This window comes from Prionailurus viverrinus, chromosome F1, assembly GCF_022837055.1.
Source record: "Prionailurus viverrinus isolate Anna chromosome F1, UM_Priviv_1.0, whole genome shotgun sequence".
Taxonomy (NCBI): Eukaryota; Metazoa; Chordata; class Mammalia; order Carnivora; family Felidae; genus Prionailurus; species Prionailurus viverrinus.
The window spans coordinates 23,600,318-23,614,428 of NC_062577.1; the positions used below are offsets into that span (position 1 = coordinate 23,600,318).

The 14,111-nt window shown below is 39.3% G+C and overlaps 1 protein-coding gene across 1 annotated transcript in view; it reads right to left on the bottom strand.

The window, feature by feature from the left end:
- Positions 1-13,309, bottom strand: part of LOC125155043 (uncharacterized) — a 33,322-nt gene extending 20,013 nt beyond the window's left edge. The window contains exons 1-2 of the mRNA XM_047839851.1: positions 13,036-13,309; positions 9,822-9,947 (exon numbers count right to left, since the gene is read on the bottom strand). Of these exons, the coding sequence (XP_047695807.1) occupies positions 9,822-9,939 (118 nt within the window). The 5' untranslated portion in view covers positions 9,940-9,947; positions 13,036-13,309. The remainder of the gene's footprint in view (positions 1-9,821; positions 9,948-13,035) is intronic.
- Between the last annotated feature and the right edge of the window lie 802 nt (positions 13,310-14,111).

The following is a 14,111-nucleotide window of genomic DNA, read 5'->3' on the forward strand; positions in this document are numbered from 1 at the left end:
CTCCAACTGTATGTCCTGGATCCTGGCCTTGTTCCCTAACCAAAGTGTTCCCAGCCTCCTCTTTACAAGACACATAGAATGCCTATGCCTACATCCAGTAACAGTGAACAAAAATATCCAATGGAATACCCAGGAGAAAATTCTGATAAGCATACTTGGGAGTCCAGTATAAGGAATGCTACATTGTCAGTGTGTGAAATGTCTCAAAACCCTCCAGGAGGGCTGTTTTAGTCTTTGCTCTTTTGAAAAGAATAAATACACATACAACAGACAGACACACACACACACATCTCTATAGTATTAAAATAAAGAAATGAATAAGTGGTGGTCTTCATTTTTGATTGTTTTTATATCCTACAACAAATATATGAAACCTAGTGACAAATCCTATGTCATCTAGGAACGTAGGATGCCTTTGTCATTTTGTCATTATAAATGGTGAATCCTTAGATTTGAGTTCCTGTGAACGTACAAAGCCTGTCAAGAACAAGAGACATTCAAAAAACACAGTAATCCTAGACCAGCACCATGGACAGTCACCCATACCTTTCTTCTGATTACTGAGACCTGATGCCCTAAAAGAAAAAGAAAGTGGCAAGTGAGAAAACAGGGACAGGTCTTCTTTCTCTATGGGAAGAATCATGCACTAGGAAAAGTAAAGCTCTCTGTTCTCCTGTACATCAGTGAACACTTTGTTGGAGAATTGGGACTGTGATAATACAACCAACACAGGAAAGGAATGGTAGTCTCTTGCTGTCTGTATGGAGGTATCAGGAATAGCTTGTCACATTTTTCTCTTCATTCTGGTTCACTTTAATTCTTCTTTCTTTCTCCAGCTTCCAAAGTGCTCTGACAAAGCATCTCCTGTGTTGTTCTCACACAGAGGCCTCAACACAAAGAGTTTAAAGCCTTCTGACTTGCCATTCCAACTGTGCCATTTGAGGGCACATCTAGAACCTCAAATTTTCATTTTCTCATAAAAATGCATCAAATCAAAGCTCTGTGTCTAAACTTTGGTGACTAGGGGCGTTTGGCATATATATTCTGGCATATATATTTGGAGGGGTATGACAAACCCCTCCAAAACCTAGTGGCTTAAAACAATAACATTTATTTTGCTCATTTGTCTGCAATTTGAGCAAGATTTAGAGGCAAACTTTTGATTCACCCGTGTCAGCTAGGACTGCTCAAAGGATGGAAATTGAATGTACTTAGGGCTCACTCACTCACTCACTCACTTACACGTCTGTTACTTGGGTGGAAAGACACAACACTGGGGACAGAAAGACCTGGGGTCCCTTTATCTCCATGTGATAGCTGCACACAGCCTTTCCAGTATACAGCTAAGCTTCTCACACATCAATTCAGAGGTTCAAGATTACGGGTTTCCTTCTATAACCTAACCTCAGAACTTAGTGTAACTTCTACCATGTCATCCTTATTGAGGTAGTCACATGACCTACCCAGGGTTAAGGGGAGAGAACACAGACTTTGCTTCTTAATGGGGGAAATTGAAAGGTGCTAAAATAGCATAGAGGGTAAGAAATATGGCTGGGGTAATTTTTGGAAAGTTCAATCTTCCACAAGGAGTAAACCAGTAGAGGGAACATCAATCTGCCGGGTTACTAGTTTCTGAACTGCCATACACTGGGCTAATGACCTTTTCTATTGTCTTTTGAGGGTTATGAGTTAAAAGAATATAAAGCAATGAAACCAAATAGAAGCAAAGAAATTTTAAATGTCATCTACTCCTTTTTTGTTCTTGTTACCTCTTCAAACCACTGGTGACAGGCACTGACATTATTGTCAGTCAGAAAGGCAAGAGACACTGGGATTTTTATACCAAGTCAAGAAGGTTGACAGTGATCCCCAGAACTGATGACAGGGAGAATAAGACTAACTGTTGCTTCAGCAACTGGAATATAATCAACAAGGGAATTTCTCCTTTCTGCTGCAAGAAGGGTTTTACTCTCAGGAATCAGAGGAATGGTTCCAGGACACAAATATAAGGAATTAGTTAAAATGTGGAATAAATGAAGACATAAAGCAATGTAGGTTCCAATGCCACTAATAAGAAAGGTAACACATTAATAAATGTAAGTCTCTTCCTATGGAGTAGGAGGATAGAAAAAACATCAAAATATGTGAGGGTTATTTTTTTTTTAACATTTATTTATTTTTGAGACAGAGAGAGACAGAGCATGAATGGGGGAGGGTCAGAGAGAGAGGGAGACACAGAATCTGAAACAGGCTCCAGGCTCTGAGCTGTCAGCGCAGAGCCCGACGCAGCGCTCAAACTCACGGACCGCGAGATCATGAAAATATGTGAGGGTTCTAAAAAGAGAAAATGAGAGCTCACTCTCCATATGCCCGTAGGGCTATATGAAAAATAAACTTTTCAAATAATAAAACAAGTTGAGATTAATGAAGTGGAAAATACAGCAGACATTTAAAATATAATATTGGGGCGCCTGGGTGGCGCAGTCGGTTAAGCGTCCGACTTCAGCCAGGTCACGATCTTGCTGTTACGTGGGTTCGAGCCCCGAGTCGGGCTCTGGGCTGATGGCTCAGAGCCTGGAACCTGCTTCCGATTCTGTGTCTCCCTCTCTCTCTGCCCCTCCCCCGTTCATGCTGTCTCTCTCTGTCCCAAAAATAAATAAAAAAAGTTGAAAAAAAATTTTTTTAAATATAATATTAATGTTTATTAATAGTATTAAACATTAAGAGACAAAATAAAACTCAAGAAACAATACAACAAACCACCTAGTGCAATAACCAAGACACTTAGACAATGTGCATTCTGATTTTGATTAATCTTAAAGACTATTATGCAAATAAATTCTTCAAGATGAAGAACTGAGGACCTATTAAGGTTATTAAGGACCTAGTAAGTACTGTCACTACCTGAAGCACTTTTAAGTTTCTCACAGGTAAGTGAAAGTGAGATAAAAACACCATTCTTTCGGTATAGTAGATTATGTTTTATGTTTGAACTCTACCATGAAAGCACACTGGAGGGTCATTTGGAATAGCTTAGGGAAGCTAGAGAAGCCAATTCTTAAAGAAAGAGCACAAATTAAACTGGTGAAAAAGTGAGGCAAGGAAGAGAAATTCCGAAGGAATAACAGAAATGCTCAGAAGCATAATATATTAGGTAATTTTAGACCATGAAATTCAAAAAAAGGAACAGTGGGAATGAGGCTTGAGAGGTAGGCAGGGGCCTGGTTATAAAAAATTTTACAAACTGTGGCAAGGAGCAGAGATTGCCTGTGGATGATAGGAAAACACAGAGAGTTTTAAGCAATGCAATGTCAATGTTAGATCATTCTATGGAGGATGGTCCAGAGAGAATGGAAGTGAGATCAATTAAGAGGCCAGTAAAGACCTCCAGGTGAACAGTCATGAGGGGCCACATTAAAGCAATTGGAGTGAAGATATCCAGGATAGGAACAAATATGAGCAATATTTAGGACCCAAATTCATCAAACTTGGTAATTTGGAGGTAGAATGGAATAAAGGATGAACACTAGGAATCTAGTACAGGCAGCTGTGAGGAAGCAGTGGTGCCAATTGGGGTAGTAAACAAAGAGAAAGAAAAGTAACTAGAAAGGGGACAAGAGACACTGAATTTAGTTCAGGGCATGTTGAAACTGGATTGCCTTGAGCGGGCCCATTTGGTAGCCTGCACCAGTCCATCGTCCAATAGTCCTCTACAGCCCAGGAAAGAAACTAGACCAGTGTTGAACCTGAGAATTTCTTGCACGACTTGGAGGGACTGAGAATGGAATCCTGAATTTGAAGACATTTTTCACTCATACCATTTAAAAACTATCTTGAAAAGGAAAATTAGAGAAGATACTCTACAATATACTTTTTAGGGGGGTTTTAGGCTGAGAAGCCTACTGGTCCATGTAGAAACTGTCCCTACTTCCATTGTATATGTTTTATCTCTTTACCTATTCTTTTTTTACTAAACAAATACTGTCTGAACACTTACTGTTCTAGGTTCTGAAGATACAAAGATGAACAAGATTTAGAGAACATCCTTTAGAGATTCATAGTTGAGTATTAAGAAAAAATATTTTGGCCTCTGTAGCTAACAATACAAAACTCTGGTTCAATTTCAAATACTCTGGTTTTTGTCATTGTTGCTTTGTTGTTATTTTTTCTCCTTCAGTTAGGGTAAAGGACAGTTTAGTGTAAAACAAAAGAGAAGAGTTTTTTGTAGCCAGCCTTATCTGAGCTATTCTAGATATATGACCTTAGTGAGTTAGTTGACCCAGACAAGTTTGAAAATGGCAAACTAGATAACCTAGAAAATTCAGACTAATTTTCCTATTGAAGATAACTGGGGAAGCTTACAAAAAAGAAAAAAAGAAAGAAAAGAGGGAAAGGAGGGAAGAGAAATAAAGGAAAGGAAAAATAAAAGGAAGAAGGAAAGAAGGGGAGAAGTAAAAGAGAGAGAGAGAGAGAGAGAGAGAGAGAGAGAGAGAGAGAGAAGAACTACTGGGCTATCTTGGAGGCCCGAGAAGTAAACTGGAAGACACAACGGCTTTACCTGGAAGTATTTGGTAACTTCTAAGAGGCTGGAGAGAAGCTAGGAGGCTGAACTAAGGGAATGGATTGCAGACTGGAACCTCCCAAGATGAAGAGGGTCAATGGTAAATCCTCTCACTGTTGATAGGCTAAAGAAAAAAGATGAATCAGAAGTAGATAAGCCAGCCATTTCAGCTTAGAATCATCCCAACTTCCTGGTGGAAGCAAATATAAATCCTCTCTCTAAAGTAAGAATACATTTATTATTTTTTTTAATGTTTATTTACTTTTGAAGGTGAGAGAGACAGAGCATGAGTCGGTGAGGGGCAGAGTGAGAGGGAGACACAGAATCTGAAGCTGTCAGCACACTCTGAGCTGTCAGCACAGAGCCTGACATGGGACTTGAACTCATGAGCCATAAGATCATGACCTGAGCAGAAGTCAGATGTTTAACCGGCTGAGCCACCCAGGTGCCCCAAGGAAGAATACATTTCTACAAAAAATTTGCACACATAATTATTGACACATAATAAAAAAGTCATGCTAAGCAAGAAAATATAAACAACAAAACTGCAAAAACAAAGGATAGTAGAAACAGATTCACCTTGAACCTAAATATTTGAATAATCACAAATTTTTAAAAAAGTCTGATATAGATATCTAGTATCAGTCAAGTTTCCAATCAGAAAAAAATGGCACAAATTATGATAATTTGGAAAAGAGTTCAATAAAGAAATAATTTGGGCACCTGGGTGGCTCAGTTTGTTGAGCTTCTGACTTCAGCCTAGGTCATGATTTCATCATTCCTGAGTTCAAGCCCCATGTTGGACTCTGTGCTGACAGCTCAGAGCCTGGAGACTGCTTCAAATTCTGCCTCTCTCTCTCTCTCTCTCTCTGCCCCTCCCCCACTCATACTCTGTCTCTCTGAAAAATAAATAAACATCAAAAAAATTTTTTTAAATAAATAATTTATAAAAGTGGGGGTGATGATAGAGATGATCCAGTACCCTAGGGCCATTAACAAGGAAGAGCCTTTACCACCTCTAGGCTTGAAGAGGTATTAGGAAAAAAGAGCCATCAGAACATTGGAGCTGAGCCTATGGTTAGGGGATGTGGACAGACAGCCCACAGTGACCCCACAGAGAGAGACCAGGTAAAATAATACCCAATCTTACTCTCCTTCTTCCCTCTGGTCTTCTGGTGTTTACCATTAGCCAAACACAGCTGGAAGACAGAGGACAAGAAAATCCATTAATATAACCCATGCAGATAAGGATTCTGGGGAGACAGCAGGCTTGAATAGAATGAAGATATAGCTGGAGAGGCAGACAGAAGATATATAACACATGCTGTTATTTTTTCAAGGAAATAAAAGAAATAATTGAGGATTTAGACAGAGACCTAGAAACAATATAAAAGAGACAAAAATAAATCCTAAAATAAAAATATATATAATGATCAAAATAAACATTTTAATTTTGAATTAGATTAACAAATGACTTTAGTAGCTAATAAGACCCAACTGAAAAGAGAATTTATGAGTTGGGAGATGGGTCAGAAGACAATATATAGAATGAATATGGAGAGGAAAGTGATGGAAAATATACAAAAGATAGTAAGAGATATAGAAGATTCATTGAGGAGATGTAAATTACTTGTAACTAGAGTGTCAAATGGAAAGTAAAAGGAATAGAGGATATAAACAGTGTCTGAGGAGATAATGGTTGCGCATTTTTCAAAACTGTTGAAAGATAACAGTAAGACTTATAGCTGACTTCTCAACAAAACAATGGAAGCCTAGAGGCAGTGGAATGACATCTTTAAGGCTGAAATTTGAAAATATCTGCCCATCTAGAAAGTTAGATCCAGAAAAAAAAATCTGTCAATAACAAATTTTCAAAAGTCTCATACAAACTGCATATAAGCAAAAACTAAGAGAATTGTCACCAGCAGGTTCACAGTTAAAGAAAATACTAGACTGTTCTTCAGACAAAAGGAATATAATTTCAGATGGAAAGCTGGAGATCAAAGAAAGAATGAAAAGCAATGAAAGAATAAATATGTGGTTAAATATAAATAAATATCAGCCATATAAAAGAACAATAACCAAGTATGGAAGGTATATAGAATACAGAGAATCAAAACATACAATAATAATGGTATATACTGTGGGAGAGATAATTAATGAAATTAACATGTATTGGAATTATTTTTTAATGTAATTTAAAGTAAATAAATGGGGAAAACAGAATGATATTCATCAATATAAAGGACACCAAAACAAGGAAAGAAAGAAGAAACAAAATATATGAGAGTTATAGGAAATGCTAAGTAAGATGGGAGATTTAAACCCAAACATATCATTAAATGTAAATGTGCTCCAGTTAAAAAAAAAAAAAAAAAAAAAAGATTGCTAGACAGAATTTAGAAAAAAATAGTAACTATATCCTGCTCATAAGAGATACACATCTGAAACATAATGCTACAGAAAGATTGAAAGCGAAAGAGTAGAAAAGGTATACCAGGCAAATAAATAATAAATAAAATAAAGCTGAGAGAGCTACATCAACTACACAAAGTAAAACTTAAGACAAAAGGTACTATTGGCGATCAAGAGAGACTCCCTTCATTATGATAAAGTTGAATTCACCAGGAAAATGTAATAATTCTAATTTTGTATGTACTACTAACATACAAAATACAAAAACATCCCCAAAATATCCAAAGAAAACCAAATTCACTATGATAACAGGAAGACTTTTAACATAATTCTCACAGAAAATGCTATGGTAAGCAGACAAAACCCTAATTGTAAAGATTTAAATAATGTGATCAATATACTTGACCTAATGAACAAGACTGCAGGTGATAGATTATAGATAGATAGAATTTTTTCCAAACACAAAGAAAACTCACAAAAATTGATCATATGCTAGATTGCAAAGCAAGTCTTAATAAATTTCAAACAATTTAAGTAATTCAAAATGTTTTTCTGGAAAAAAAATGACAAAGAGATAACTAGAAAGTACTTACATGTTTGAAAATTCAATCAAAGAAGAAATCATGATAGAAAATAGAAATAAAATTATAAAAATATCATTCCCTCCAAATTGACCTATAGATTTAAGCAATTTCCCCACATCCAAAAAAAAAAAAACCAAACCCAGCTTTTTTTTTTTTCTTTCTTTTGTGGATCTGACTCTAATATTTTACAAGGGCTAACCACAACCAAGACACTCCCGAAAAAGAAGAACAGGGGCACCTGGGTCGATCAGTCAGTTAAGCATCTGACTTCAGCCCAGGTCATGATCTCACGGTCCATGAGTTTGAGCCCCGTGTTGGGATCTGTGCTGACAGCTCAGAGCCTGGAACCTGCTTCAAATTTTGTGTCTCCCTCTTTCTCTGCCCCTTCCCCGCTCATACTCTCTATTTCAAAAATGAATAAATGTTAAAAAATTTTTTTAAAAGAACAAAGTCATGGGTTTGCTGTCTTAGATATAAAGACTCTAAAGTTACAGAAATTTAGATTGTAGAACTGGAAAAGGACAGCAACACAGACCAATTAAAATGAAGAAAAAGCCCATACATGAACACCTGATTTATTATGAAGATGACCCTGTGGAGCATTGAGGAAAGTCTGGTCTTTCCAACAAATGTGCTAAGACATTTTGCATGTCCACATGGACAACAACAACGAAAATTTAACCGTTGCCTAACACCATCATAAAAATTAATTTCTGGCATAAGTTAGATCTAGATATGAGTGGTAAAACAATAAACCCCCTAAAGACAATGTAGGAGAATATCCTTATGATGCTAGGATAAAGGAAAGACTTTTTAACCTGGACACAAATAAGTATCAAGGAAAGCATTGATAAATTAGACCACATTAAAATTAATAATGTCTGTTCATTGACAGACACCGTTAATAGGGTGAAAAGATAAGCCACACCGTCTAAGATGTTTGCAATACATATAACAGGCCATCTATTTGTATACGAATTAGGTGACACTCTATCACAAATCAGTAAGAAAGAACCTGATAGAAAAGTGGGATTTGAACAGTCACATCCTAAAAGAGAATATCCAAATGACAAATAAACATTGAGTGACCACTACACATCCACCAGAATAGCTAAAATTAAAGAGATGGAGAATATTAAGTGTTGATGAGGATGTGAAGAAATAGAAACCCATACAGTGCTGGTGGGTGCATGCTACTTAGGACCATTGTTAGGTATTATCTGCATAAAGTACCTTATGACCTAGAAGTTCTGCTCCTAAGTTTATACCCACAGAAGATATGCTCCAAAAGACAGGATGCTAATATTCATCAGCATTATTTACAACAAACCCAAACTGGAAACAATCCAGGAGTCCACCAATAATAGAATGGTGAATAAATTGGGTTCCATTGATACAATGAAGTACCATAAAAATGTGAACATGAAAAACTACAGTCACAAATAATATGAATAAAGCTTATGAACATAACATCGAGCCAAAGAAGTCAGGCACAAAAAGAACATTGTGTGAATCCATCCACATGAAGTTTAAAAAAAAGATTAAACTATAGTGTTTAGAGATTAATGCTAATCTCTATAAAACTATATTAAAAAACAAAAGGCAAGTGATCTCCATAAAAGTAATGATAGTTTTTTTCTTTGAAGAGAAGGAGGAGGAGGAAGAATCGAGAGGGTCACTCTTCTGGAGTTCTGGCAACTTCTATGTCTTGATTTTACATGGGTATTTGCTTTGTAAGAAATCATGGAGCTGAACACCTTTGTTTTGTGCACTCTTTGGTGGGACAGTTATAGTGCATATAAAAAAGGCTTTACACAAACTCATAGGCACACACACTTAACACAGTACATGTGTTAAGCTCCCAGCCTCACGCCTGGCACATAACAGATGTCCAAACGACATGTGATTACTTTTCTTCCCCCATTCCTTCTCTCTTTTCACTGACAGAAAAAGAAAAAAAAAAGGAAATGTGAATTTTCATAAACATCTCACTACCCAAGTACAAGCACCACCATTTTCTAGCTTTCTTACAACAATCTTAGTGCCATGGCAACTGCAATCATAGGTGGAGCCTGTGAAGAGGAGGGATGTGAACATGAGGGTCTGAACTTCATTACCTCCTCCCAACAAGAAAATCCTTGCTAATAACTGATATGCCGGAGCCCTAAGTTGAAAGTTCACATTAATAAATAATAGGACTGTCTGTTTTATATTTTATTTTCTTCTAGAAAACAAAGGAAAACCTTTGTTTAAAGGCTTACCTTCCTGCAGGTTGCAGTTAATCCTATAATCGCTGGGTGAATATTTATCGAGCCAGACATTCTTTTGTGCGTCAGAGAAGCAAGAGGCTGGCAGGAGAGGCATTGTCCTCTGCGCCATCACAATACCTGGGGAGGACAAGAACAGGGTTGGGTGGTGGGCACAAGTGGGGTTGTGGGCTGTAGGCAGCTGTCACTCCCTTGCTCCTGCCCCCACAGGCAGGCTTCAGCCTGCACCTGCTGAGAGGTGTGCATTCACCAGCCCACTTTCATTCCTCAGCTTTTTACCCATAGCTACTTGACTTGTTTAGAACTGGGGAAAGACTAATGACACTTGGGAAAAACACTTCAGCTCTATCAGGTGAGAAATCAAAGATGTCTGAAAATCAAGGAGGTGTCAGACACCATTTTTAAATTACCTTCCCTCAAGCCACATCCCCACCTCATACACCCCTACAACCAATTCACCTGAAAAATGCCAACCTTGGAAAGAGATGACAGAATGAGATTTTCAGGTCTAAAAATGATCCAAAGGACCAAACACTGAAATCATGAAGGACCACGGAAGTTTATTTTCAGCTGATGTTAAAATTCTTTCTTCTGACCTCAAGGGAATTGTGTCTGTAGCAGAGATTTGTTCTATAAGGGGGACTGGAAGGAGGTGGGGGACAGGGGAAGGGAGTCAGGAGAGGGCATCTATACCTCACTTCTTTGGACCTATGCAATTAGGCAAGAGGCATTCATTCTGCTGGTTTGGTAGAAATGGGAATCTCCGAGGACAAGATTATTTATTAGTTAAGTCAGCAAGTAGTTATGAGGGCCTAGAGTCTACCTGTGCTGAGTTAGGTGCAGGACTTAGAATTGCCAACCAGAGAGACTGTTGCCCTCATCCCGCGGATATAAGACAGGAGGGCTCAAAAGCAGGCTCCAAGTGGGTCAGAGATGCCTATTTAGACACAGGCATTATAAAGTGACAATTCTCAAAAAAGAGGAAAGATAGCCAGAGAATTTGCAGGCCACAAAACAATGAATTCCTCCATTTCAAGTCTGCAGAAGTCTAGCAAGAGTGACAAGATGTGAAGAGGAGGGGAAGAGAATGTCCTACATGATTGCATCCACTGGTACATGATCAAGATGGGCCACAGAAAAAGAGAACTCAGGGACATTATTGAGGAGATTGGTCATTTACATAAATATATAAATTGTGTCAGGAGCCAGGGATATTAACTCAAGGCCAGAACAATACCATCTTACAAAATAGCAAACAACGAAACAAAAAACCAATCAGAATAACATGTCAAATATGTTGTCTACCTTCTTCTAGGAGTCCAGAACTAGAAGGAAGAGCAAATAAAACATGATTGACTGACACTAGGTTGACCACCCAGAGGTCAGCCAAAAAAGGTACACACACTGCCAGTATGCTCGTGAGTGGAGAGGTAAAGGTCTGATGTTCCCATCTATCTGGGGCAGTAAGAGATCTGCCAAGGGATGAGGTATGCCTGCTGGTCTAGTCATGCCATGATTTTCAGAGTGGATTAGTGTGGAGGAAGCAGAGAGATCTGAAAGGGAAGGACTTTCTAGCTAGAGTCTGCTTTGCATTCCTCTGCATGACCCTTGGCAAGCTTCTTTCCTCAACGATTTCCTCATTTGCAAAACATCAAAAAACACTCATTATAGCAATTCCCATTACGTTACCTTCACCATGCTCACTGCCAAAATTAAATAGTGTAACACCAACATACTCTCTGTAATGTTCCCCTATGACACCATCTCAAATATTTATAAAGTGTTTCTCAGCCAAATTAGAGCAGGGAGAATTGGTCTTTAACATCCAGGGAGGGAGATGCAACTGTCTACTTCCATGAGATGAAGTCACAGTCCCTGTAGAGTTACTGTAGATGGCCCAAGGACACCGTGGGTAGAACTCTAGACAACTTGGAGAGATGAGCAAAGTGGACATCTCAGATCCAGGAGGAGTGTAATATACAGATGTGTCCTAGTCTTAGACTACTGTTCAGTGGGGTCACTCTCCAAGTATGTAAGTCTTTTTTTGACCACCAGACTGTAGGACAATTGAGGACAGAAACTTGCCATTCTTCTTTTTTATCCCTAAGTATCTAGAACCAGGGCACAGTGTTCTTTAAATTCTTATTGACAGAACAGTTTCAGCAGACATCTGCCAAATGTTTATTGAATGAATCCTGCATGACAGGACTATGCTCCCATAAGCACAGGTTGTTAAAGGCCCAAGTAACTTCCAGGTAAGTGCCTACTGTTACACATTGTTGTCAATTACTTGTCAAAAATAACCCATCAGATCAATATTTCTCCCTAAAATAGCTGCCATCTGGAAGTGAGAGGGTAGGAGTACACCATTCCCTGCCTTCATATGGGCCAGTGCCAGGCAAGTCCACAGCAGGGTTGGACCAGTCCTTGTCCAAGGGATCCAGGACCTGCTGTTGAAACAAGTTACTGCTACAAGTTTTAGGAGCCACTAGGGTCCCAAATTCCACTCAAAAGGCAAAGAAGGGAATTTAGCTTAAGAGTTTTCTGAGTTTGTTGTGAGCTGAATTGTTTTCTGAGACTCTGGTAATAGGATTAAGCAGAGAGGGTACAGTAGGAGAGAAGGGATGTAAAGAGAACAGGTAGGAGGGTCAAGCAAGGCCAGCGTTTTAGAGTGACCCCAAAACTGCATCAAGTATCTTCTCAGATGTTGTAAAGGTGGAAGTGGTTCTTACAAACTTTGTCCCTTTGATAAGATAAATGGAACAGAAAACTTGAGTTATCTTATCTTGCCTACTCTCAAGAAACAAATAAATGTTCTCTGGATGGCCTGTCTGGTTCTTGTTCTGCACATCCAGACATGTAGACACCTGAGAAGACCCAAGCAGGTTAAATGCAGATGAAAGTACATCTTCTGCAAGTACTTTCCAGGAAATCAGGCCTTCAGGGACAAGCTTCATATCCTCTGAACCTTTCTCAATGTCCTAAAAGCTGAGGCCAGAGAAGGTTCTTGCTATATGGTCCCACAGGTTTCCTGGAAAGCTGTTCTCTTGCCTACAGAAAGTTGGCAGAATGGTTCGGTGGGTATATCCTCTCTGGCCTCCCACTCCTTCCTCCCCCTGATATCCTGGGGTCAAAGTGACCTTGAATCTGATGGCCACAGGGACACCAGTTTTTGCCACGACTTTTCTCTGACCGCACTGACACCTACTGTGAGAATTGAGACCTGCTCTGAAGCAGAATGAATTGTGACATTCACACAAGGTTGAATTTCTACATCCCAAATGCAAGGAGACAGATTTCTTGTGGAGCAATGACTAGAGCTTGCTGGATCAGATTGGCTTTGGAGAGAGCCAGGGCCAAGAGCCTGCTGAGGCAGAGTGTGAAGACTGGCTCCCCCGACACCAACCCGGAGGGATTTCATGGACCAGGGAAGCCTTCTTCCCATTGACAAAGGGGAGATTAGAAACTGCCCCTCAAGGGCACCTGGGTGGCTCAGTTGGTTAAGCATCTGACTCTTGGTTTTGGCTCAGGTCATGATCTCACAGTTGGTGAGCTCGAGCCCCTCATCAGGCTCTGCATTATGAGCACAGAGCCGGCTTGAAATTCTCTCTCTCCATCTCTCTCTGCCTCTGTCACATTTCTCTCTCTCTCTCTCTCTCAAAATAAATAAACTTAAATAAGAAAAAAGATACTTCTGCAGAAGTTGTCTCAGAGGATGGATATCTTACTCACCATCATCAATAATCCATCTTTAGCAAAGGGGGCTACACTTCTTCCAAGATCTTCCCCAAGGCTACTTGGCATGGAAGCAAAATCATCAGTTAAGTAATACAGCAACTCTGCTGAATACCAGAGCTCAGAGTCACAAAGTCCCAGAGTTAGAAGAGGCCATAGAGGCTATCAATCCTTACCCCTCATGGATGTGAGTTACCACAACACCAAGCCAAAGAGCCATCTATTTTTTTTTCTTCTAATAAAAGAACCATATTTCCCTTTTCTCTGGGCTATACATTCTCAGTTGCCTTAGTCATTCCTTCTAAGATATGACACCAGATGCAGGTATTTGGCCGGCCACTGTCCTGGGCATACAAAGATGAGTAAGACAGAGTAACCAGGTAGGCACATAAGCATAGTGTCCTGCACGCTAAGTGCTGCAGGAAGTGGAGGGAAGGGAAAGGGCTGCAGAGCAGGAAGGGCTTTCAGAATGCCTGATGCCTGAGCTGGACGCTTTAGAGGATGAAGGGAATTTACCACATGGACAAATGGGAAGGGAGGGCATTCTAG